The sequence below is a fragment of the Catharus ustulatus genome, chromosome 1 (assembly GCF_009819885.2).
Source record: "Catharus ustulatus isolate bCatUst1 chromosome 1, bCatUst1.pri.v2, whole genome shotgun sequence".
NCBI classification, from domain to species: Eukaryota; Metazoa; Chordata; class Aves; order Passeriformes; family Turdidae; genus Catharus; species Catharus ustulatus.
The window spans coordinates 127105920-127133704 of record NC_046221.1 but is presented as its reverse complement, the minus strand read 5'-3'; the positions used below and the strand labels follow the sequence as shown (position 1 = coordinate 127133704).

Here is a 27785-nt window from a genome sequence, read left to right as displayed (position 1 = left end):
TTGCCTGCAGCAAAGGGGATTTCCTAGTGGCCTTGCAGTTGTCCTGCTCGTGTTCCCTGACTGGGGTTACCTCGTGCTCGAAAGCTTTGGAGTTAATTCTGGTTCCTCTCCCTGGGATGAATGTCTCCCTGCAATGTAGAGACGCTGCCTCGCGGTGCGTGTGCAGCCAATTAAACCCAGTGCTTTTCCTGACCCTGCTAAAATTACAGCGTCATTAGTCACCGAACAATAGTGGGGGGAGAGGCTGCCAACTTATGAAAATTATAAGGAGATTTGCTGCCTGTGACTCCTTGCTGAGTTTATTCTGGTAATTGGATTTTTGTTTTTCACAAATTTATAATCTCAGTGACAGAGGGTGCATAGGGGAGAGGGTGAGAAGAGGACTCGGGTGGTTCTGCCACCCATCTCCCCGCTCCTCTTCCCCCCTCCCTTACTTTATTTACCGAGTGTGTTCTGTAAGCTGTTTTTCATATAAGTTGCTTCATAGATGTTGAAAGACCACTTACATGACTAATGGCTGTGGGAATGGGCCGTTGTTCCTATATTGGCGGAGTTATAAGAATTGCACAGTGAGGATAAATGGAGTGGAGAAGGGCTGGGGGGAACAGCAAGGAAAGAACTCCATTTGCAAATGTCTCCTTTGATTGTGATAACAAGCATGGCTTTTACCCACAATCTGAGTACCCTACCACTGGAAGGGTGCTAGGCCTGTGATGAGCACTAGCATTGTTTTAGTTACCAAAGCTGTGATGATAGAGAATAACTATCCAATTGGTTTGGGAATTCAACCGTAAAAAAGTAAACGTTAAGGTATTTGGTTATTATTATACAGTATAAAAATATTGTGCTGGATGGCTAAGCAGTTACTAGGACAACAAAGGGGAGTTTGCCAAGGATTTTTAAACACTGTAAGCAAACGGAAGAAACCTTGAGTTTAAATAGCCCATCTGGCTGTCTAAGGCTTTCCCAAGAGAGCTGCACTAAACTTCTGCCACATACATTGTACCCTGATGATAGACATAGCCCGTGGCAAGGAGACTGAGCTAGGAGAGCAAATGGGCTTCTGTGGCTAGTGCACGGGGGAGGACCCTATCCCGTGCCTGCGGCGGCACAGGGCGCGCACTGCGCCTGGAGCGCGCCCTGGTCCCAGCAGGGTCCGACGGCCTTCCGATGCTGACTGGGGTTCCCAGCTTTAATGTGGGTCAGAGCTCTTTGCAAAATAGACCTTTGACCTGCAATTTACAGCTTTTATCACATTTTAAGGCTATGTAGCCGGCCAACTTAGGGCGGTAAATCTCGTGTGTTTTGTAGTCATTCTTTTTTTTGTGTTTGTTCAGCTAAGGCAGGATAGCGGCTCTATGCCATGTTATGGCTGAATATTTAAAAAACAATGTGCAAAATCATGAGTATTTTAGAAACAACTTCAGGCTTGTAGTTCTGGGTGGCCCACAGAGCTGTTTCTGAGAAACCTGCTTCATGTTTGTTACGGTCTAGGAGACCCTTACCCCTCCTCCATAGAAGCCAGTGCTGACCATGAGATGAAAGAGAGATCTGCATGTTAGTTTGTGTGTGTCTTTGTCTGAGAGGCAGAGATGCTGACTGGCATGCAATTACTTTTCTCATTTGCTCTTGCAAATTATTTTCCAAACTTTCTGAGGAAAGATAATGTATTCCTCAAACAAAGTCTGGAGTTTTTTCTACTTATAGCTGTGCCTTTTATATCTTTATAGAGTGGCTCAAACTGTGCACCTTTAAAACCTGGTTTTGGATGTATTACTGCATCATTCAAAAAAGCTTACAGAAATAAGAAGAGACACAGTGACATACTATTTCAGCCACAGCACTATTAGAAATAAAATATCATTTCAAAGTTTTGCAATTTAAAGTATTTTTCAGCTGTATTTTGGCTTTTGTGTTTGTTACAATAAAAAAATAACATCTGTTTTCCAATTTTAAATTAAATTTAAAACGTGTTTTTCTCATTAGTACTGTTTATCTGTACTATCTGCTAAACTTGGATGTCATCTCTTCTGCTGAAGTAATCTGATTTTAGTTCACAGGATTAGTAGCATCTATCAACAATCAGAGATTTTATACTAGTAGAAAATAGAAGAGAAATGTTTACAGTCATTTCATACTTTAAGTTTAAGCTTCATCCTTTACTCCCATTGCTGTTGGACTTCTCATCTACTACTCTGAGGCTTAACTTGTATGTGTTTTTAGTAACTTTTGCAGTCAAAACATTTAAATATTTTTCCTTCTGACTTCTCAAAGCTATGATACCTATTGGTTTGATGCATTTTTGTTTAAGAAAAGTAAATAGCTCACAAATGTCCTTCAGGGGTTGCAGTAAGTATGGACCCCTGCCTGCATTCTGTCCTCTTTGGAGTTGCAGGAAATGTTACTTCTCCCAATGAGTAACCTCTTTTTGGATTTGGTTGTTAATTGAGTTGTGCTGGGTACATCAGAGGATTGGTGCATCTGTGTGCCTAACTCTCTGTTGATTCTCATCCCTCCTTGTCTCCTTTGCTCACCTGATAGTCTTGCTCCCGAGGTCTCTGTATATCTTTGCACTGAGGCAGATTTTGGTGGTGGGGGAGGCTGTAAACAACCTGCACACTTTAATAACCTGCACTGACTGGTGCTCTCCTGCTGCATGAGTTCAATAGGTTCCCTCATTACAGACTTTGTGGTGGCTTATGTAGCTTCACCCTGTGCATCCATATGTCTCAGCTGGTGGCAGTGTCACTCCTGGGTTATAACCAGCGAGGGCAAGGCAGCCTAAAGGGGGTTACTGCCCTTTTAGTGGAACAGCTTCTCAGGTTGGGTATTAAACGAGAGCCCCATCTGTCTATTTTTGGTGGCTCATGAAAGCTGGAGGAGGGAGATGAAGGCAGTAATTCAGTCTCTGGTCTAAATTCCATCTTGGGTCTCCCTTCTCAGAGAGGTACATTTTTTTTTCTCTTGTGTCATGCCCGGTACACTCTGTCAAAAGAGGAAAGGTTTGCAGCCCAAGGCTGTCTCTGATCGATTAGTGAGTCCTAATGGCTTTGCAGTGGGACTGAGCTGTTTGGAGCTTTTGCTGCTCCTGTGGGGTCTGGGGCTCGGGGAGGGGAGAGGACACAGTTCTCAAGGGTGGGAGGAGAAACAGAGCCACCAGGCTGTCATGAGGGGAGGTGGTGTCTCTCTGGACAAAGCTTGCCTTTATTGTTCAACAACAAAAAGAACAACAACAACAGCAAAAGTAAAGAAACCCTCATTACTTCCACAGTGCTGGAGTGTCGGGTTTTATTCTGAAGGGTGCAATAGTTTAATTTTCAATCAGAGGTGAGGTGGGTCCAAAATTCCAGTCGAAGTTTCAAGGGGTTTGTTTTTTATTGCAATAATGAAACACAGTGTGAGAACTATGAATTATCACTTTCTATGTATTAGCATGTTAGAGACCTGAATCGGTCAACATATGGGAAATATTACAAATCTGCCATAATGTTGTGATATAATTGTGTGATATGTTATTTTCTAATACTTTATTTTATTAATTCACATAATTTTTCATTTCATTTCAGGCAGCAGTTTTACAACATCATCAGGAATATATGCAGGAAATAATTCACTCACAAATTCTACTGGATTTAATAGTTCACAGCAGGTAAATTTGTAAATAGGAGTTCAGCAAACTTTGGCAAGCTTAGAATTCTCATCCACTGAAAAAATGTAGCCCTTAAATAGCTTGTTGAAAGAAATTGTCATCCTTTCAAGTTAAACTAAAGTTTATAAATGTTTTCTTCAATCTGTCATTTTCCAGTACTAGAGCTAATTGTCTGAGGTTGATGTTCCTATTCACACATCTTCAGCAGTGTGCCATAAACTACTTGTATGAGAAGACATAATAAATTATGTGTAATTTAAATTTAATTTTACTGCCTCACAGTTTTAGGTCCTACAACAACCAGTCCAGGAAGCATACATGCTCAAAGTCTGACATGTGTTTGTAGTTATATTTTATACTAAAAAGTATAAAAGTTTTAATTTATACTAAAAAGTAGCAAAACTTTGATGGAGTATTCAGTTGCTTTTTTGTCTTGCAGGAATATCCCTCTTATCCCAGTTTTGGCCAGGGCCAATATGCACAGTATTATAATAGCTCACCATATCCTTCACATTACATGACAAACAGCAACACCAGCCCTACGACGCCCTCCACAAATGCAACATACCAGCTTCAAGAACCACCATCTGGCATCACCAGCCAAGCAGTTACAGATCCTGCAGCAGGTAATTACATGGATTTTATGGTCCCTATGAGGCACGTTTTTGTAAGTTGAAAGGGGATTGAATTGGATTTTTTTTTTTGCGTCGTTGTTGATTTTTTTTTAATTATTTCTTAATCCTGAGCCTGTGGCATATCTTGTGCAGATTTTAACAGGGAATAGACTAAAGAAAAAAGAGGATCAGTAGAAGTTTTAAATCTTATCTGGAATACAAGTTGTTTGTATTTATTTGTAAAGTGTTTGTGTTAAAAATTGCAGAGTATGTTCAGTCTTTCTGGTAAATAAGAACCTGGTGCTTTTAAGCTCTGTATTCATTAAGATAAATCCCTCTGATTTTTCTTAAATAAGACTGAAATCAAGAGGCCTTCAAACCATAGCTGAACTGTCTACTTGAAAGAGAGCTTTTGAGCTTTTTATTTCAGAGGAGATAATAATGCTTGCAATAGAGAGTTGAAATTGCACAAGTGTTTCCATTTTAAGAAAAGATTTTCAGTAGCTTATTCTTTTTCCCAGTCATTTTACCTTTCTTGGTGGAATTTGGCACTACTCTACTAGCTGAGATTTTTTGAACATTTATGCCAAACTGCTCTAGCTGTTTTTGGAAATGAGGGGTGAAAAATACTTTTCTCATTATTAAAGAAAATTTAAAATCCATTTTTTAACAGATCAAGCATGTCAGTCATTAGTAGATGGCAGAAGTATGAAGTCTGTCAGAGAGAAAATCCAAGGTTGCAGATGTGTTTCTCAGTAATTCAGGAAGAAGTAGTTATGATTTGGCAGTGGTATCAGGTGGTTTGATTTCAGACTTCTTGGGGATGAGGTTGGTTTTAGTTCTCTTGAAGCACTTGATAGGACTGATCTTCCATGTGCAATGATAAATTTTTCAATAATTTGCTTGGCCTCTGTTGCTTTTCTGCATGAGTGTGCACCTGAAGAAAATGTTATACAGTGTTGTCTCTTTTGAGACATTTGCTACTAGTAAGTAGGGAAGAAAATACAGATGGTGTATGCATTTACATACATGAGGTCACGTGTGTGCGCTGCATTTGAAAAAAGAATCTTTCTAAATGTATGAGTGCTTATTGGGATCTGTGGCATTTAGATATGGATGCATATTGATGTCTGCATAATTATCCTGCTTTTCACTTCCTGAATATTCTTTTGGTTTTGTTTTCTTGTGATTTTGTTTGCTTTACTTTAAGTTGGAAAAACCCTAAAAAAACCCCCAAAACCCTAAGGTGATCAAGTTTTAGCTGTTATCAAGATACTAAAATTGAATCATTGTGTCATCTGTGTCTCGATCTTTTGGAAAATCTTTGCATGTATTTTTCTAAAGTCATTGATTTTACTTTAGCACTTACTTCCTATTTACTTAAAGCTATAGTAAATGTGCGTATGAAGAGAGGAGGTATATTTTTCCCAAGCTCAAACTTAGTGGCTTAAAGGCTGTCTTCCTATTCAAGTAGTTTTCTGTGCTCTATAAGCCTGAACAGAGCTTTTCTCAGTTCCTTTTTAAGAAGTCTTTCTTTTGTCCCTCACGTCTTCCATATTCTCATTATGACATTTTTGTCTAAAAATTTGAAAGAATTTGGTGGGCTTTCTCGTGGATGAGTTCTGCACCTAATCCTTCTTCTAATTTGTTATTTCATGTGTTGAAAGCTGTACATCCAAGGATGCTCTACCACTGCTTGCTTAGCCCTTTCTTGGACATGTGCACACCTCTTCTGGCATTGCTGGAACTGCCTTTTCTTTTTCCAAGGCACTAATGTTACTGATTTAACAGTTCTGAAAATGTTCGTTCTAGGAGTTTGCAAATAGCAACTCTTAATGTAGCTGTGGGGTTATCATGGGCTGGCTACCAGAGGCAGAGGCACATTTAGGGAAGCACCTCCTGTGGACCACTCTGTTAGAAGGAGCTGATGAAAATCATCTCTATCAATGTAGATGCAATCAGCAGAAGCTGATAGGGCGAAATTTCTCCATTTTTCTGTATGCAGTTTTTTTCTTTATGCAGTTAAGTAAGGCTCAAGCCCTTTTAGGCTCCTTCTGTATTGACTGGAGAGAGATAACCACTTTTAATTAGAGTCCAGTGGTATGAAAGCAGTCTAAAGGGGCTGACATACCAGTGCTGGCTTCGTAAGGAGAAATCAGGCAAGAATCTTCTGCTGCCTCACAAACTTCCAACACTGGTGGAGGGGAAGGAAGGACGTGTCAGTGAATCCAGTGCTGTGCTTGCCATTTCTCCTTGGACAGTGTAAATGGTTGTACCTTTTTCTTGTTGAGGTTTATTGCTAACCCTCAGTTGAGCTCATACACAGTCTGCTTGGAAAACAAAGCAAGGCTGGGCTCAAAGAAAAGAGGGATCAACATATAGGAAGGGAATGCTGGTGGAGTGGGGACAAGTGGAAGGCAGATTCAACAGAAGGAAGTTAATAGTTGGGTCAAAAACACAGCAAAAGAGCAAATTAAACAATTTTTTATTACAATTCGTAAAATTTCTGTAGGCTGTTTTGCCACCTCTGCTCAAATTAGGCTCCTGATTATTTACCACAACTGGAATGCTTCATATGAGGGATGGTGGGGAGCAGTGCAGAGCCATCACATTTAGTAGGATGGGCTCCAGCTGCTGAATTGCAGCTGTCTATCCTTAGAGATCTTCTATATTTAAAAAAAACATGTAATCCATGCGGTTATGAGCTATGCCAGCACAAGCACAGAGCAGCCTTCAGACTGCAGAGGCACCAGAATAATTTGACAGACATAGGTGGTTTCTATGAATTTGGGCCAATAAGTGAAACAGAAGAGCCTGGTAAGAAAAATGTGAAAGGGAGAAAGTAATTATGTGCTCTTGTGACATTTTTAGTAGAGTTTTGCAGACTCAGAAATCTCAGATAATTTCACTTGAAATATGTTTAATTTCTTGTCCAAATATAAAATAATCCTTTTATGGTTCCCATTGGTTACTAGTTAAATTTGAAAGCTGTTGCATGCAATCCAGAGCATGCAGGGATTCTTGCAGAAAAACCTGAGATTTTCCATGCTCAGTGTTTCTTCTTTCTCTTTGTTTTCAGGATTTGAAACTTTGTTGTACCACAGTCAGGACAAAACCATTCATTTGCCCAGAGGTTTATAGTTTATGTGTCCATAAATCAGATATACAAATTAATGTTATTTTCTTGTGAACAAAAGCCTGTGCTTTTCTTAGTGATGTAATCAGAAAATTGCTGATTTTTTTTGTCTAAGCTGTAGTATCCCAGAGAAGTAATAGTAATTAAAATTATAAAAGAGAAGTAGATAAATAAGAAAATATTCATTCTCTCTTCCAATATTCAAATTCATTGAAATAATGTTCAGAGTGAACAAAAGCAGTATTTTTTTATGTTCCATGGAGGGTAAGCTGTGTAGCTCTTTGCTGCAGGATGTCGTGGATGCAAAAAGTTTATGCCAGTTCAAGTATAACTTTGACAAGCTCAAATATTAGATTTACACAGACAACAAGAAATCCTTGATGCACAAGATCACTGGAGACTGGGGGTGAATTAGTGCTCTGTGGGTGTCTGTCCTTCTTATGCTTTCTTAGTTTCCAGCTGTTTTCCAGTGTTGAAACTTACCCTGGAGAGATGGAGTTATGCCCCCATCCAATGTGCCTACCCTGATGCTCAAAAATTCCTAGAGTAACATTCATAACATGTATTTCTAGGAGTTAATATAGAAATTAATATAGAAGTTAATATAGAAAAAACCCTACCTTTTCTAAAGCTGTAATAATTTTATCTTGCAATATTTCAACTCCATCAGCTGGTAATAAAAAGTTCATGATTTGTGCCTTTTCTTTTTCATTCAGTCAGGAAAGCTGAATTTATCTTTCTGTTTCATATGGTGATGTATTTATAATTTATTAAACAGTGTTTCTCACAAGAGACTTACATTGTTCTTGAGATTCAATCTCTCGTTTTCCTCAGTTTCTGTAATAAGTGTGTTCAATAAATTACGGGAAGGTTTGGGAGTTTTTTCGTATTACTCACATACTTCACAGTGCAGATTAAAAACCTCGCAAGGGCTGTGCCAGCCAACAAAACTCAGCCTCAGACATGGGTCACTATTTTCCTTTTAAAGACTTAACTTCTTTTTCCTTGAGTACTAGATCACATTTAGTATTACAAAAGGGAAAGCAACTTTTACATGTTCTTCTTCCCATGTTTTATAACAATAAATTAGAGACAGAAAAATGAAAGAGGGCCAATAGTTTATATAGACAACTTTTCACTAATACCTGTGTGGGAAGAAATGCAGCTATATTCACACTACATTTCTGGTATTCTAATGTTTGTTCTTGCTCGTAAATACAAGTGAAGAGTAAATCTAGAGAATATATTTATACAAGGAAGGAAAATAATGGAAAATTCTGTAAAAAGATAAATTAAATTGGATACAATAATGAATGGCAAAGTGCAGTACTGGTTTTGCTTTCCTCATAATGGTTGTTCTCCTGGGATGTTTATCTTCGGTTTCAGTGGGATTAAAAGTAACAATGATTTCAAATTGTTTGAAAACTGAGCTGAATAAGGAAGAAATAGCTAAAACGAATACAGGTACTACTGGCTCATTATGGATTGTTTCACCTTTTTTCTTCAACAAAGAGGGCTGGAGAAAAAAAATCTGGACCACTTTAGGTTGTGGTCATATATAGTTTATAAATACTGTTATATATGATATTTTGTCATTATTTAAATATGCAATAATAAATATCCTAAATCAAAACCTCAACCAGGCTTTGAAATAAATAGTCATTTTTGCCACTATTTTTAACAGACTGTTGAGAGCTTCTGTCAAGTTTATAATAGCATGCTCTTAATTCTCAACATACAAACTTTAAATTTATTTTTCAAGTGAAGATTTTAACATTTTGTCAGAACAGCACTAGAGATATATTTCTGTGATCCTGTCAGCAGGAATTATTGCATTTCTTGCGATACTTACTTAGTGCTTTTACTAATACAGTACTATTTTTTAATAGACAAGTTAAAAAAACCATCCACAAATACAGGTGATTCTGCTGCACTGCTTAATCCTGGTCCAGTTGTATGCAAGTAAAAGTTTGTACAAGTCCTTATGGAATTTGTGTTTAGTTTTATTCATGCAAAAGGAAACTTTAATTATGCAAAAGTAAGAAAAACATAGTGTGAGACTGACATATTCAAATTAGCTGTATCTTCTATTTTTATTCTGGTACACAGGAAATGAAATGGCCAAAATGAAGTATAAGATTTAAGGGGAATCCATTAATCTAAATGGAAAATTTTTGTACATAGCTACTTGGAGAGAAATTTGACTGTACGAACTACCCTAGACCCACCTCATTCATGTAATTTACATTGTGATATGAGATATGATTGCTTTGATAATGTGTGTTTACTCTTTTTTGCATAACCTTTCAGTGTAGTAGGGAAAAAGTTTGACAAAATTTGCAATGCCTTTGTCAACAGCAAAAGCTCTACCCACATACACACACACCAGCTGGATTTACCTAGAGGCACTCTTGATTTTGGGTTTTCTGGCATGGCCACTTTTCCCCTGATTTGTCATTGAACACTGCTGCTGTACATCAATGTCAACAGTAAGAAAATTCAGCAATTACTATGGGGGGATTTTCATAACAAACATGAATGAATTACAGAATATGGTGTTGCAAATGCTATCTCCACAGCTGTACTCTCTGTTCATAAATAACCAAGGTGGTTTTAATTTTGAGATTATGGAAAATTGTCCTGTATGACAAAACTATCAACACTGCCCTGAGTGATGCATAAAGGGATGTATAAGCTTAAGAACTCTTGTGTCAATTTGCAGCTTTATGGTGCCTTGAAGCATAGAGGAAAGTCTGATACAGTATGGTTCATGTATTTTAGTTAAGCTAGACTGTAAACATATTTCATTCCTCACAGTTATGTTTTTGTCAGGCTTGATGTCACCATATACTACAGGGGTTGCTACCAGGTCAGAAGCAGGGGAGTCACACCAGTCACACCTGGAAAACAAGATATTTATAGAATCTGGGCTTAAAATGTTTTTTTCTGACTGACTGTAGAAGTCAAGAGTCGGTCTTTTACACTTATCCAAGGTTCAGAAGAGGGTGAAGCAGAAATAAGCTGTAACACTTAGTGTCTGCCTGGAGCAAAGCACAGAGTTGCCATGGCACAGAGACCTAAAATGTTGTGGTGTATGTGCATCGATGCAGAAGAATGACTGGTGCTACATTATTAATACAATTCTGTGAAGACATTGCAACACAGAGAAATGGCTGTGGGGGTCCAGACTGATGGATCCACTGTGCTGTCCCCTGCCTGCCCCAGGGGCCATCAGCAGGCACCCTGGGAGCATCAAGGACAGGCTAGGATTGTGTAAGATTTGCCCTAAGCACTTTTCCAGATATTTTTGTCTCAGGGGATTTCCAGACCTGCTATTGTTCGTATGTTTAGGGTGTGCCTGTTTTAGCATTTTCATTTTGAGTAGGGTCTTTTTGATGTGAAGCTTTGGCTCAACAGGGCAGTCCTAGGGCACCCAAGTGGAGTCCTTACATTCAAAGCTAACCTGGAATGTGTCCTCCAGAACAGCTCCTAGTTCCTCCAGACCCTACTGAGGATGCCCAGGAGACTGGATCAGAATGCGTTTGCACTGACATAACCTCTCAGAAACAGCCAGTGGAACCTGATGTAGTTGCCACCACTTGCCTGATCCCACAGATCCAACTTGCTAATGTGGTGCAGCTGTAGCATCCCTGAATGCTTCACTTCCAGGGATGTCTTGAACCCATGTAATATTTTGGGAGCCTGGTGTGGGGTTTTTTTGGCAAAATGTGTAGAAATCTCATAGCTTTTGAATAGCTTGTGTTTAACCAGGCTGCTGCCAGCTCCCTTTGCTTTTGTCATCTTGCTTTTGTGTTGGAGAGGCAATGGATCTGATCCCCACTCCCTTCTCTGCTCATGATTATGTGGAGGGCAGGGTTTTCTCCTGCACTTACTTGTGTTTGTGATGCCCAAGAACAGGATAAAATTGAATTCAGTGCTTTAGAAAAATAATTATTTCACTTGGCTAGTATTAAAGTATGTCTGTTACCATGAAGTCAGCTGAAGTTGAACAAATGAACCTTCTCTTACCAATGATTATAGAGTAATGGGTATAGTGATAACATGGTTTGTGGCTATGTAAATTGACTTCAGCAAGTCTTTTGATGCCCTGGCAGTTAAATATCTTCACTTAACAATTTTAAAAGCAAGCTAGGATAAAGCAGTTTGGCAGGAATTACAGCAGAAGGATAAAAAAGCTGTTTAGGGAATCATGTCCAGAGAGAAGTCAGTGAGAGCTCGCTGTTAAAATAGAAGGATGGCTGCAGCAGCATTCCTCAATGTCTGCCTTGGGCCTGCCCCAGACCACATTTTCATTAATCATTTAGGTGACGGAACAGAATGTGTTTGCCTATTAAATATGTAGATGACACCATGCTGAGAGGGGCTGCGAGGCCTTTGGAGACGGGATGAGAACTCAAAAAATGGAGATGTGATCTGAATAGGAGCAGGTGTGAGGTATACATTTAGGCAGGAATGATGAACTGCACAAATGTGGGATGGGGAATGTTGGCAGCTTCTTCCAGGCTCTACCTTTCCCTGCGGACTGCTGTGAGTACTCCAGATATTAGTGGCACACAGAGTGCCCTCAGCCACTGTTGTTTTTATTTCTCCAGAGTTTGTCAGGGCTTGGCCTTGTCGAGGCTCTGGGCTCGGCTGGACACTGGATTCTTGAAGTGGGTTTCCTTATGAGGCCCTCAGAGTGACCATTGGGCAGTGAGCTGTAACCCAGCCATGCACACAGAGGCTTCCCTCCACATCCATGGAACAAGTTTCTTGCACACAATGCCATGTTTTCCCCCCACTGATTACTGCTGTCTGTCACACTGTTTGTAGCACACTGATCTCCTGAGTAGACTCAGAAGCTGCAGGTATTAGCAATGTTGCTTATTCAGTCATGTGCAAGGTTTGGTCTGGTCTTTGAGAAGCAACCAATGTCACGTCTTCCTCAGAAGATGATCTAGGAATGCCACATCTAATATTTATGGAAATACTATGGAAAATGCAAAGTTTTTCTGGCCAAGTGGTGTCCAGAACATTCAGGAAGTCAAGCTTTCCTTGACTTTGCTTTGCATTATTTTGTCCAGTTTGATGAGACTGTAGAGAATGAGAATCAGAGCCTAGCAAAGAAGATTGACATGGAAGGGTTAATCTAACAACAAAGGGGATGTGTGAACAGTCTTCAAATGCATGCAGATACTATGAAGGGAGTAATTTTTCCCCCACTTTCACAGGTTAAACTTCTACTGCTGCAATGGATGCTGAAGTTGTATGTTCTGATGACAAAGCTGTCCAAGCAGCAGAGATTTCCTGGAGAGGTCCATAAAAACAGGACAAACCTTTCTTGGGAATGATGGAAGTACAGTGGTCCCAAGAAGGGGTCCTGAGGCAGGGTTGGGAGTCTTTCTGTCAGGTGAGAGTCTGGTGCATCCAGACAGATTACCTGTGAAGGGGAAATGGAAATGATCCTCCACCCAAAATTGCAGCCCTGGGTTTGAGATTTTGAATGAAGTATTCATAAGTGAAAGGTGTTTGCAGAGATGAAGAGCTGGATGCCTCTTACAGACAGACTTTCTTCCCTGCCCCCACCATGCTCTGCTCTGTGTCCTCACTCATTTAGATCTGCTTGTTTGGTTTTTTTTGTCATGAATGTTTGTTTATACTCTTCCCATCTTACCTGTTCCTTATTTTTGTTAGTATTACTCCTGCAAGTTTAATACTTGAAACTTTTAGGCATAATATGCCTGTTAGAAAAATTTCTTAAACCGGGAACTAAAGTCGCACTCCCAAAAACAGTGTCAGAGACTAAAAGCAATAATTTAAATTAGTCAACAGGAAATGCAATTCTTCATTACATAGAGTACATATTTAGAACATCATTGGCCAGTATACCTGTTGAAGAAATTCTAGTCTGTTTATTTTATGAGGTTATAATTTATTTCAAGACTTTTGTGCGTAATTTTCTTTCTCTTTTCTTTTTATTAAAGATTTTAATAATCAAATACTGTATAGTAGAAAAATTAACTGGGAAAATTGGTACTGTTTGTTACGATTTCTTATTTGTGATTGTTTGTGATTAAGCACAGTAGGTGAAAGAGCTGTCAGTATTCAAAGTTTAAATGCTTTAAAGTAATATTCTGAAGTGTGCATTGTCATAGAAAAAATATATATTATTGGGATATGTAGATAGATGTGTCTGGATAATTTTTGTTGTTTGACACATATAGAATCACTTTTTTAGTATAGATCAGATGTCTTCAGAAGATTCTGTGCTTAACCTTGAGTTATATCTTGTTCTACTTTGTTTGATGTAGCCTGAAATATTTAGGTAAATACATATTGTGAAGTATGTAAGACATGCTAATTCTCAGTAAGTGTGGATTTGAAGGCTGAGCATGAGAATTTCAAGACCTTTTCCTTTCATTCAGCACAAGCAACTGTTATTATTTTGAGTAATTGTGCATATGTGGTGTTACCCAGATGTCCAGAGTCCTCCTTAATCTAACCTTTGACCTCAACAGGATGTTTTCCTAGGAGAGAGAATCCCTTGTGTGAGAAATATACCTGACTGTTCAAGCTGGAATGCCATGGTCTAGGCAGATTCAAATGAAAATTTTTGTATTTACTGAACTCAAAAGAGTAGTTAATATTAACTGAGCAGTAAAATTGAGAAACATAAAAATTTCAGCTGCCTTCACTAAAGTAGTGTTTTTAGGAAAAACAAAAGAAATCACGGTGGCCATCAAAATAAAAGTATTTGTGAAACACATCCTGTGAAAGGAAGTTTTCAAAAGAGATTTAAAAATGTGTTGTTGCATTTCTAAGAACTGTGGTGCTGCTAATTAAATTAATGGGAAGGATAATTGATGCTTGGTGTCTGCTTTGTTAATGTACAAGCATTCACTATGATGGAGTCTATGGATGTTAAGAGTAGCAAAATATCTTCAAACTAGCATGTTTTCAGAAAAACTGCTGCTCTTAACTACATAAATCATCATTCTTTTTTCACCTGTTCAATAACAGTAAATATTCCTATTAATGAATGTTGCTGAAGCGTAATAGTTAACATACAATACTGTTTGTAAAGATTTGTGTTCTATCTTGAAGAAAGATAGAAATGTTCAGTGTTGAATAGGCCTTTGAAAAATACTAGAAATATCATCTTCATAGTTGATATTTAACAGTTATTAATTTAAATTACCATAGGAAAATAAATACTCAGGTTTATGCTATATTTTGGAATAATTATATTCTTATGGCTCAAATGTAGCAACCTAAAAGTGTCTCCAACCAGGCAATTTGGAAAAATTTTCAATTTCTGTATATCTAGGTTTTTCACACCTGGTTGGATTTTTTTTGCCCATCACCATGACAGGTATTTAAAGCATTTAAGGTATTTAAGTTTGAAAAGCTAGGGTTAAATTTAGTGTTGTTTTATGAAAAACTGGTATCTCTTAAAATTTTTTGTTTGGAGTTTAATGTTGTAATAATTGAAGGAATGAAGCAATGACCTTTTCTTCTACTTTTATAGGTGCTTACTGAAATAGTTTATCACTCTGTTTTTACATACAACTTGAGCTAGATCGAATTAATTTATGAATCAATATTACCACTTACCGTTTTATATTCAATTATTTTAGTTAGGACTGGGTTTGGTGTAAGCAAGTTGAACATTCTGAACGTTGAACAGAAGGGTAAAAGTGTTCTTTCTTTCCTGCAACAGAGTACAGTAGCATCCACAGTCCATCAACCCCCATTAAGGATTCAGATTCAGACAGATTGCGTCGTAGTTCAGATGGGAAATCACGTGGACGTGGCAGAAGAAACAATAATCCTTCACCACCACCTGACTCTGATCTGGAGGTACTTTACATTAGATGTCTTTGGCCTGTTACAGAACTTTAATTTTATCATTATTTTGCACAAAAAAACCTGTTATTTATGCATCAAAAATAAAGTGGCATTGAAGCTCCCTTTTTCCTAACAGCATTTTCATAGAAAATAGGATTTTTCTTCTAAAGAACCTTCTTGAGGAAGAGCTCCTGATTCCTTGGAAAAATACTGGGTGTTTCTTTCTCCTTTTGATTAAGCAAAGCAAACAAACAAACAAACAAACCAAAACAAACCAAAAGGAAAAGAATAAAAAAAAAAGGAGCAAGCTTTTCCCAAGGCAAAGAAAGGTTTTAATTTGGACAGGAGACACTTCTAGCACAATAGTGGGGTTTGTTCTCTCATGCTATGTTCACATTCCTCCCAGTGGCCCATGGTGTATGCTGAGAACACATCTCCAGTGACACACCACAGCTATGAGTGTCCACACTGCATTATTTTCCTTTCCAGAAGCTTACCCCATTTGTCATCATGGCAAATACAATCTTACCAGGATTTAAAATACTTGTATTTGAACACTTTATTTTTCATTAATTTATCATTTTGTGTGTGGTCAGAGGACAAATTTAAAACATCTATTTTCCCTTTTCTCTAGGCAAAAGAATTATTTACTGATGCCATAAGTTTTATACCTACAACATCCAAGTTCATATTTTTTCTTCTTCAGATGCCTAAAATTCATTGAAATTAACATAAAGGAAATTAAGTACTCAGCAGCAACCTGCTTTGTTTTGTTTTTAGAGGCAATTTCCAAGAGCCCTTACATGAATTTTTGTAAGACTTTTCTTTTGTAAGACTTGTAAAAATACAGAATTCTAACCCCAAAGATTTAATTTCCAGATGCTTCTCTTTTTTAATTTCAGTTTCTATCTCACATCAAGCTTCAAACATTACATTGTACAGTCTCATTTGCTGTGTATATTTGACGATACTATAATTCTATTCTAATAGAAGGATTTGATATAGGAGCAATTGTAGTAAAAAGCTAACAGATTGTATTACTCTATCCTGGAAAAAAAATAAGTTGTTAGTTTTGAAAATAAATGGCAGGGAAGTTATGGTTTTAATATACAACCATTTCAGTACAATTTTCCCATTTGTGTGCTAACTGATTCAAATTTTAACTTTCCATTTCAAGTATTAGCTTCACAAAGGAACACATTGATTTGATTCTCTTTTTACAGAGAGTATTCATTTGGGATTTGGATGAGACAATCATCATTTTCCATTCCTTGCTTACAGGGTCCTATGCTAACAGATATGGAAGGGTAAGTGTCAAGAAACTGATGGAAATGTTCAGTAATATTTGCTGATTTATGGCTGATACGCAGGGAATACCAGAACATTGGTTGATTTTGTTGATGAGTTGATTAGAGGCAAACTGGTACTGGCATTACAAGACTAAAAATATCAAACTGTTTAATACATCCATTCTTTGCAGTTACTCAGCCCTTGTATTCAGTACATATTTAAATAGTGTTGGGAGTAGTACTTTGGCCACTTGAGGTTTGGTTTGTAGATAAAGGTTGTCTGAACCTTGTTGATAAAATCTGCACAGCTCTACGTCCCCTCAGAGAGTGAAGAACTTCCAGGAATGATTGCTATGACAGATTACTCTGTGTTGAGAGGGAAAGGGGAGGAATGCTTTTGGACATGGCCAGATTAGTCTAAAAAATTTTACATTAGTTTTTTTTTTTAAATCTAAATATTGACTGATGTTTTTGAAAGTCTGCTTATGAGTTGAATCTTCTATTATGCACAGTCTATAAATCATAACTGAATTGATGAATATGTCTACAGACAGTGGATTTCCTTGGTAATTCTCAGAAGAGAAACATGATTTTAGGTGAACAAGGAGAGTTTACGAATGGAATGTCCTTATGAGATCAGACTTCTTTTTTCAGGATTATATTTGAAAGCTAACAGCTTGTGCTAAAATTTCTAACAGCCTTTTTATGTTACCTCATGTGAATTATAACTGGAACGTGATTTTTTGTTAACCTCAAACATTTCTACATATAAAGAGCAGCTACATAGTTTTGTCTGACTTCATGCAAAGCCTCTGTCTTCTTGAAAAGCTTCTATTTAGCACCACAAGGTTTTACCCTACACCCAGCTGAGTGAAGGGCAAAGCTACCTCCAGTTCAGTCTGTGCCTGGATCAGGTTCTGAGTTTCTCTCAATAGCTTTTTGCACTATACAAAAATAAAGCAGTACTACTTTGCAACCTTTCTTGCTTTTTCAGGTAAGGTTTGTTTGCAGAAATGTTTACTGTAATAACAGTGTACCTGTTTGAGGAGTATAATTAGGTTTTTTCATTATATGTTGAAAAGCAAGTTAATTCAGCACCCTTGGTTTCCTAGGTGTTGTTGGTTTATATTAAAGTAGTAAAGAGAAACTAGGACTTAAATGTTTCAACAATCATTGTATGGATATGTATGGACAAAAGCGTTATAGAAGAGTATTAAATATTTACCAAAAGTTAGTTTCCATTTTTCAGACTAAAACCAGCTTTTGTGTGGTATCCCAAAATCTATGACAATCTAGTTCAAAATGAGGAGAATAAATCCCAGTGCTCACAAAAAAGCTCAGTGATAACAGAATCTCACCATTGGCTTTTGGGGAGCAGAGTAGCACTGGAAGGCATGATTAATTAGTCATTGCCATAGAAGTACTAATGTGAGCATATTTTTTCCATTTGTTGCTAGTTCCCTGAAGTGGATTCATTAACTGGGGCCTGAACATAAACACTTTATTGCTGGATGGTTGAAGTTGAGGAAAGTGGCTGCTATTCAGTTGCAAAGAGATATAAATCCTCCTGCAAGGAGGGGGCTGACTCCTGGCTGCAGCTCCATCACTGTTGGCACTGTTTACATAAGATGCAGCTTTTGCCCAGCTGGCTCTGGTTGGATGGCATCTGGCACAATATTCCTGCATTGCTGAATGGCAGCCAGCTGTTGATGTTGACAGGAATGATGGCATTATTACTGCTTAACCTTTGGATAAATATGAAATCTTTTTGGTGAGGGGTAGCAGTAGCAACATACCTCTCCTTGGCTCTCAGATGATGTCATGAAACTGTGCCATTCTGGTTTTGTTTTCTTAAGGTTTCACTCAAATCAGACTTTCTCTTGGGTTATTGACAGCTTCAGACAACAGCAATTTCCAACGATGTTAGAGAAAGGCAGTGTCAAATGTTCAAAGCAAATGTGCTAAAACACTAGAATTTTAGGTTTATTTGTGGCAGCAGAAAGTACATGTTTTTAAAAGACTATTTGCCTGTGATTACTTGCCTTTAAAATCAGAAAACTGGACTATATATTAATCTGAGAAAAAAAATGTTGAAGGTAAATATTGTTCTTTTCACTCATATTCTTGTTTATGAGCAATCTGGCATCTTATAAATCTGCACTATGGTGAGGCCTAGAAATGCCCTTTTAAAAAATTAAATCTAGGATGATCACATAATCATTAGAATACAAAAGCTGGATCTTCAAACAAACAAAAATGTCCTAATTAAATAATAGAGGATTTGGCAACTTGGCTATTCAGCTCTTTTCATAATGCCTGAGCGAGTTTCATGGTGAATGACTATGAATGATGTGCAGCCATGCTGCTGAAGGGATTGATTTTCTTTGCCTAATTCTCTACCTTATTCCTCCCAACTTCTTCCTTGTGCCACCCTTTTCTGTATCTTCTTACTTTTTCATCTGTTTTTACCACCTGCTCTCCTTTAGCTGCTATTGTGCTCTATTTTCCTCCTGCTTTTTTCCTTCAGTTTTGTTATAACAAAATAACGCCTTTATTTTTCAGTTTGTGCAGTCATGGCAAAAATGCCTCCATAGAGCACTACATATTTATTTAAGGATTATTTGAATTTAGTGAATGTAATGGAAATGTATGAAACTCTTAAGAATATGCCCTTCCGGAAGATTAGACAGAGAACCAAAACATTTCCATTTGCTTTTGGATTTTTTTAACTATGTGCAGAGAGAGATGTATTGATCAAATATAAAGTTGCCAGTTACTTTTATTGACATTAGGGCTGATTAAATTTTGGAATTTGGAAAAAAGTTGAAGCCCTTTAGAATCTTGGAGCAGGTGAAAATACATGTCAAAATTGGCACAGAATACTGTGGTATTTACACACATTTCCATCCTCAGTGAAAGCAGTTATATGCAGAGGTTTTAAAGGAATTTTCCTTTAAATTATAAGCTATTTTATTGTGGTTTAATATTCTTTAGAAATAGAAAAAAACAAAGCCTGGTTTCACTTAACCCTTCATTTGTGACCTGCAGGCTTAAGTGGAAAATAAGCCTTGTACCCAAAGTGAACTTTCCTGTTTTTCAGCTTCTTGTTTCTCCACGAAACAAAGAAATCAAGCAGGTAGAATTTAGAAATGACATACAGGCAATGTTTTGGCTCCAATGCCAGCATTGGAAACAAAAGGCCTACTTAAGCAGTTTGACATTGGTATTTCTTTTCTTTAGTTAAACTGTACCTCCCTCAGAGATTTGTACCTGATTTTGACCATACCTGAAAAGACACTGACTGAACCTGCAAATCCCAGGCAACAAGAAGAGATTGTTAGCTTTCCTACTCATTGTGTGACACCTCACAGTAATTAGTTAGCAATTAATGGCTTAAAATTGCAAAAACAGGTTGGGTATGGGATTATTTTTGTTAAACCTTGTTCTACCCTTGTCTTTTTTTAAAGTTTACAGCCCCCACTGTAACGTCTGGTGGCAGAGTTTGATGTACTGTGATGCTTTAAACAAAGGTTCTTGTGCTTTTCATTAGAGCAGTTGCGAGTTTATGACTACATAGATGTTTAAAACGCTAATGCAGACAAGGTTTTTGCTTCTGTTAAATATGTAGCTGCTGAGACCCACAGTTTAGCATAGTTTTTGTGTTTCCTATATAAAAAGATTGTATTTAATCTAGGAATTAAGCTTTCTTTAAATAAGAATCCATTCTGTTTCTTCTTTTAGCATTTGTGTTATTCAATCTGACATTTTCAGTAGGTGCCAATGAGTTTCTAGTATTTTTTCTGCCTAATTAAATTAACCTAATAAATGACATTATTTCAGTATTACTTTGGAGAAAACCATTCTGTTTTATTTCTGCCATGAAAAATACCTTGGAGCAAAATGGTTAGAAAGCTTTACAAAAACCTCTTTTTACAGACTCAGAAATTTGATGAAAATGTTCAACAATGAAAAAAGCAAGTTGTGTACACTGAAATGTAAAGTATATATATTTGCAGCCATTCATTTAAAATTAATCAAATGGGTTCTTAACCAATATCATGCTCTGTTGCCCATTTATTTTGCTTTTCAAAATGATGTTCCCATTTAGGGATGGAAGTCACAAGGGAATTATTTCCACCTTGTTGCATTAGTAGTTGATAATCAGCTAGTGATCTTCATTTGCATCTTAGACCTTTAGCCCATCTAATTCTTTAATAACTAGAGCAGAGGCTCCGGTGAGGTGTCTTCTGTTACTGCTCAGGCACAACAGAAATCCTTGTCTGTTTGGAAAGAAGGAAACCAGGTGAACTGTGTAGGATGATGAGGTGCTAACTGGGCACAAAGATAAGCAGCAGTGGCAAAGGGAGAAGAAGCCTCAGGTCTAGCTAGAAAGAAAATACCTCCTGCTTTCCACCTCACATGCCTATAAAAGCAAAGCAGAGGAAGGCATAGGTCTGCAAATAGAGCAATATTCAAACAGAGAGACAGAATACTTTTGTTCATATTTTAAAGTCTTTCCATCTGAATTAAGAAGCCAAGTATTCTTTCTTTTTTTTTTCTTTTTTTTTTTTTTTTTGGCTGTGCCAGTTTAAATAGAAGACTTATTTTTAAGGGCAAAGTTCATCAAAATAGTATGATGCAATCTTTTTCTCCTTTATAAGGGCTATTTTTATTTTTCTTTTATTTTATAAAACTCACTCTTAATGGACGTGAGTTCAAGAATAGATGTTTTGTCTGCTCAGTGTAGATTTGCTTTGAAATTTCAAAAATTCTTTGTCTGGATAGCAGTTTTTGGGTTTTGGCATTTCCAGAAGGTAAACAGGCTGCCAAATCACCATTCTTTTCCAGCTCTTTACCACTAACACATTGAGCCTTTTTAACCAGTAGTTACAGAAAAATGCTTGAAAGTTCAGAGATTATGTTGAAGCACCTATTAATTTGATTGAGAGGTGGAAAAAGAAACTGGGGGCTGCATCTCTTGCTTTTTGACTGTGACTTGTCATCAAGTTTAAAATATTAGCTTATTTTAAGTAAAATATGGGTTGTCACTTCTTCAGTTCTATTTAAAATATAATTCCTAACAAACTAACATTATTTATAGAGGCTGTTACAGGATAATATAACATGTTCTTTCAAACTCATGCTCCTGTGCACTTGGATAGACTTGGCATTATAAATGAGAAACTCTATATCAAATGTATGTATTAGGCTCTCTTTTCCATTTTTCAGATTGAATATATATAAAACACCAAAAAAATCAAAACAAGACAAACATCTGTAATGCATTTGGTAACCACAATGCTGAACATGCTTTTTGAGTTTATTAGCTCAGTAAGGAATAAGTTGTTATGGTAATTTCTGTAGAGAAGTTAAAGTGTGTTATGTATTAATAACAAACAATAGTTTTGTTCACTCTGCGTGGGTGGGCCGGACTGGAAACGTAATTAAAGCTTGGTTTTGTGGACAATCAAGGAGTGGTTTTAAATATAATTGCCATTTGCAAATAAAACATCAATAGTCATTTGCAATAATGTCACTAGGTATTCCCAGGACTGAATCCTGTCATTTGTGACCAGTGAGAGTTTATTTTGAGTTAACAATAGTATTATCATACCCCTGGTTGATCATAAAACTTGGGAACAGTTGTAGAATCTGGAGAAGTTTTAGGAGAAATGGATTTGCCCTTTCTGCACAGAAGCAAAGAGCGAATGCTGGGGATGCATGAGGGTGACCACAGAAGTCCCACTGCAAAATCAGGGAGTCAGCTGGGTTAAAGTCATATTTTTCAGTGTTACTGGGAAGTGTTTTAGTACAGGGTGAGACAGTTACTGAACTGAAACAGACAAAGCAGATGTTGCATTTAATACAAGTAGTATGCTATAAAATCTGTTCCTCAGTCTGCATTTGGATATGTATGTTAGGCACAGTGTTGATGGTGAACTTGCTTTATTTCTTCTTTAAGGATCCTCCCACTTCTGTGTCCCTTGGACTCCGAATGGAAGAGATGATTTTCAATTTGGCGGACACACATCTATTCTTTAATGATTTAGAAGTAAGTGTTCATTCTTTTAAAACACACAGAGATGATCTAATATTTAATATTTGTCTGGCTTTATGTGCTGTTAGATGGTTTGAAAATTATTTGCAGAGTTTCAATACGGAAATGCTTGGAAAATAGCTATATCATTTAGTCATCAGGATGTATAATAATATCTACGCTAAATGTCTGCACTGGCCTTCAAAAGTTACTACAGTTTAAATGGTAGAGATTTGTCCTCACAGGTTTTAGCACTTACAAGGACAGTAGACAGGTTTCAGAAGTGGATGCACCGAAAGAACCTATAAAGATACAAAATTCAATAGTCTGCACAGGCCATTAAATATTAAACTCCAGCTTCTATAAACAGTTGATGGCTGGGTACAGATTTCTTGCGTACATCCCACGGTGGGCAAGTGTTACCTTAGCCCTGAGGGGCATCATTAATGTTGTATGGGCTGTCCCTGGGCTGTTCCTGGGCTGCTCTGCCTGCAGCAGGCACGGGCTGTTCTGTGCCAGGGTGGCTCTGCCTGCAGCGAGGGCTTTTTTAGCCTGCCAAGGCTTTTTCAGCCTGCACAGACTATGGTTTGGCAGATTGGGAGATTGTTCCAAAGCTCTCCAAACTGCTGAAAGAGACTGTCACTGTAATGCCTGGCTGTTTCATCTTAAAAGGGAAAAAAGCAATTTCTGATCACATTTTAATAACACAAAAACATGAAAACAGTCAGATTTCTTTCCCATCATAGTGAAGACAGCTGTTTATTTAAAATCCAGCTGTTAAGCAAGCTTGTGGTGGGGCTGCCAACACACATTAATCATCAAGTTGTTGTTTTGCTAGATTTTAGAATAGTGTGTTATTCCAGACAGCAAAAGAATCTAAAAGATTCAAATGCAACTTTTGCTGATCAAAGTTAATTGGCAGCAATTGGCCTTTAAATATTTCCTGATGTTTCCCTTTTCAAAATCAAGCAAAATACACCTTATTCAATAGATGAGCCAAAATAATTTGAAAAATGCCAGTGTGTGATAGACCTCAAATGTGGTTTGTCCAACATCTGTCCTATATTTTGATTTCTTTTCATCTAAGAAGAAACCACTCACAGATGATTTGGCATCTTAGAACGTAATGAAATTATTGAACATGCTTTTTTTTCTTTCATTCCTTAGAGTATTTATTTTTTATACTTACAGTAAAATAGCTGGTTTCTTTAAATTTTAAGGTAGCACTTTCTTTCATTAAGGTACCTGTATTTAAAGATATGATTATTTTGGATATAAGAAGCACCATCAATGAGTTGCATGTGTAGGACTTATTTTTCAGATTTATCTAAAAATATAACAATGCTAGTTATTTTCCAACTCTGTTTCTGATTTCTGGTTATGCTTCATTTTAACCAGAGCAGAACGAAAAAGTACTACTCTTTCTGTATTTTAGCAGCATATTTAATAAAGTTCAGTGTGTTTTCATTTGCTGTGCAGAGCCAGATACGTGGCTACTTCATACACGATTGTCAACCTCACTGACTTCAATGGAAGTTAATCAGTGACATCCTAGGAGTGGTAGATTATCTTCTGCTAATAGACATGTTGCAGCCGTAACAATACAGCACAGTAGTTCATTCACTCAAGAACTTTGAAGCTCTGTATGAGGAAACAACTACTCCAGGGGGTTCATGAAGGCAGAGGAGCTCACTAATAAGCCTGATTTCTTTGTATTTCCACCATAACAAGCCAGTTTATGTTGCATGTCCCAACTGAAGTGTAATAGTTTGTGTCTATACCCTGGTCTGTCTTCCTCATACATAGAGGCACCCAGGAGGGAGCAGCTGTGTGCATGTCCTTGTACACGAGCTCTAATCCTTATGTCTGGGGAACATGAGCTCCAGCCTGAAGGATCATGCCTTGTCCAAGGAGTGAAGAGGTGTGCAGCCTTCAGAGTACACAGTGAAAGGGTGTAAGAGCAGGAAAGCAGCAGGATTGTGAGGACTAGACCTCATCACATGAGGCTTTCAGTTCACCAGCCATGACAGAGTGTTTTGAACGTGTCACAGAGACCTGGTGTTCTTGAGGAGCATGTTGTCCTAGAGCCACGGTCTGTCATTCTTGTGAGCATCACCATTTAGCTAGCAGGGTCTGCCAGTTTCCCAAGAGCTGTGGCCTCAGGGCAGATTCCTCACATCCGTCTCAAACTCAAAAGTCCTTGCTTGGTGGTTTGGAAGTTCAGGCTGCTGACAGCTTGACAGTTTTCATGAAAACTGTGGACAATTCAGTTTGGACATGCCTCAGACTTAAAGCATCTATTCTCACTGATGAAGGACTGAGTCTGAATGATCTAGCTCAGATCTAAGCTTTCTAGTTCATGAGCACAAGTATCTGGGCTGCTGGGATTGAAAACATTTCTAGGCACCATTTCCAGGGGACTGCAGAGCTTGGGTATCTTTACCCAGCAGTAGTATGAAGAACAGCAAAGCTGGATTTGGAATATCTCTAACCCACAGAGTAGATGTCTTTGAGTCTAGGCTTAATTCAAAGTGGGAACCTGAAAGCTGATGCCCTCTGTCTCACCCAGGCTCAGAGGGAACCCTTCTTGGCACACACAGAGGCCACTTTTGAAGGCAGGCAATCATCTGTCATAACTTTGGCCTATGATGCACATTTTTACAGATACCACAAGTTAATGTTTTTAAATAAAAATCATCTTTCATCCAACACATTCCAGAACACTCTATAATCAGAATAGCTCTCTGGTTATCCAAGTGAAAATACTTCTTCTTCTTCTTAAAAAATGCTGGAGAATGATTGAACATTTTGAATGCAAAGAGCAGAGTTGCAGCAGTGATCTCTGGAGCCCAGTTTGATTTATGTGTGACCTAACTGGCTTTTCAAAGCTCAGCCTAGAGATTTAGAAGTGGTATTAGGTTAAATTCTAAAGTTTGGCAGTCAATTTTTAGTCTGTATAATGTGAATCAATGCCAATGTGTATCAGTTGAACTTAGTAGGGGGTACAGCCAGGTAAATGAATCATCTATTTTTATGTTCTTTATGTATTAGTAATAATAATGATAATAATAGTAATATTTGCAATTGAAAATTCCAAACTCATTGAAAAAATTCAGTCAGATCTCACTGTCTAGCTCTGAAGTCAGTATTCTGTTTCTGGATGGCTGAGCTACAGTTAGATTTGCACTCTTGTACTGGTTCTTATTTTATTGCTTTGAAAAAATAAAACAAATTGCTTATTTCCTTCACTTTGCACAGATTTACTTGAAATAATTAATTCCAAGGTGATGTAATAGCAAATAATTTTCAGTTTTAGGAACACTTCTTAAACAGCATGTTAAAGGGCTATGACAAGATATTTAACATACTGAAAAGAAAAATATTAATGTTTACTTATGTATAATTTGATCTAAGTACCATAATAAACAGTGTTTTCTTGCATTAGCAGTAATTTCATGATGAAATTACTGAAGTGTACTAGGCTTACAGTATAAGATAGTGAGGAGTTCTAAAAATTTAGATTCCAAAATCTGCATTTGGGCTTCTGAGCAAGTGCTTTAGGTTTTCAGTATTTATGTGGGGTTTTTTTTATTTAAATAAGTCATACTCTCTATTTTATAGTTGAATTTTAATTGTGTTCAAGAGGGAATAACTACATTGATGTAGTGCTCTCAAGAGAACCACAGTTACCTCATGTGAAAATAAAGTTTGATTTTACATGCTGATTATGTTGTGAAAAGGATAATAAGGTATAATATTTTAAAGGTGCATATGGAGCTATTATACATATTATGTATTTTAGGAGCTATGCTCTGGTGCTTTAGGGAAATGAGCAGCTAGGTGACCAGACTGAAACGTGACCTGCACTGAGATGATCAGCTCTGGTGCAGGTGTGTTCTACAGCAGAGCAAGGAACATGGATTACAGGGGGGTCCTCAGCCAGGGAAGCCCCAGGGGAGCACAGAGACCCACCAGGAGCAGGCAGCTCTTATGAGAGTGGCTTACTGTCCTGGCATGTGCCAGGCCAGCAGTCATGGTGGCCAGTCCCTCTTCCCAAAGTAGGCACCGTAGTGAGCACCATGGCCAGGGCAGGCAGACAGGTCATGGTGTGGCATCTGCTCAGCAGGGAAGACTCAGAGGAGGGACATTCCATGGCCAAGAGAGGACATGTGAAGTCTACCAACAACGAGCACCGTTCTGTAGCCATCTGCACAGGTCAGGGGCACTCCTCCTACCTGACTGCCAAGGCAGAATGGTGGGCACTCATCTGGGAGCAAAGGCTGCGGCTCTGATGGGGATCTGCACCATCTGTCCTGACCATGGCCAGTGCCTCCACACACAGGGCTGCTGAAGGGACACACTGCAGTGCAGAACTCACACTGCAGAAAGCAAATAGGGGTTTCTCCTGGGGCAGGGACAGGACAGCAGACCTGCCTGCCAAAGGGGTCCCAGGTGGAGCTGATTGGCTCCATCTGACAGAGAAGGAGAGCATCTTCAGTCAAAGGCTTTAAACTACAGTTGCTGCAGGAGAGGAACCTTAATCTGTCCCATTCCTACCAGTCTGATACCTGTGGCAGTCATAGGTGCCCAAAGCCTGGAGAGGGATCACAATCAGCAGAACACTTGAAGAACAGCGCAAAGGAATTCCAGCCACTCTAGCCAGTAAGTTGGCATCATCAGGGGCCCATCTAAATGCTTCTGTGCAAACACGCACAGCTTGAGGAGTAAAGGAGTTAGAGGCATGTGCTTGCCTGCAGGTCTGTGATCTTATTGCCATCACAGAGACTGGTGGGATGACTCTTGTGATTGGAATGTTGGAATGAAAATATGCCAGATGTTTAGGAAGGAGAGATGAGGAGAGCCTGTAACCCTCTGTGTCAGTGGATGTCAATGCTGGAGTGCATGGAGCACTGCCTGGAAATAGGTAAGGAGCTGACTGGAGCTCATGAGTCAGGATTAAAGGGAGAGCAGAGAACAGGTGCCATTAAGTGGGGGCCTGCTGCAGACCTCCTAAGCAGGAAGAATGGATGAGGCTCTTTATAGACGGGAAGGAACAGCCTCATATTAGCAATTGCTGGTCCTCATGCTGAACTTCAGCCACCGAGATGTCTCTTGAAGGTGCAACATAAGCAATCCAGGAGGTTCTGTAACGCGTTGATGATGACCTCCTTCTGCAAGTGATGGAGGAGACAACAAGGAGAGGTGCTATGTT

General features: G+C 38.2%; 1 protein-coding gene across 4 annotated transcripts in view; it reads left to right on the top strand.

Annotated features, from left to right (window-relative positions):
* The window catches only part of EYA1 (EYA transcriptional coactivator and phosphatase 1), a 143980-nt gene that overhangs the window by 85201 nt on the left and 30994 nt on the right, over positions 1-27785 (top strand). For all 4 annotated transcript variants that reach the window (XM_033081624.1, XM_033081615.1, XM_033081606.1 and 1 more), the window contains 5 exons: positions 3567-3649; positions 4089-4275; positions 15120-15259; positions 16471-16554; positions 22499-22588. In XM_033081624.1, coding sequence (XP_032937515.1) covers positions 3567-3649; positions 4089-4275; positions 15120-15259; positions 16471-16554; positions 22499-22588 — 584 coding nt within the window. The remainder of the gene's footprint in view (positions 1-3566; positions 3650-4088; positions 4276-15119; positions 15260-16470; positions 16555-22498; positions 22589-27785) is intronic.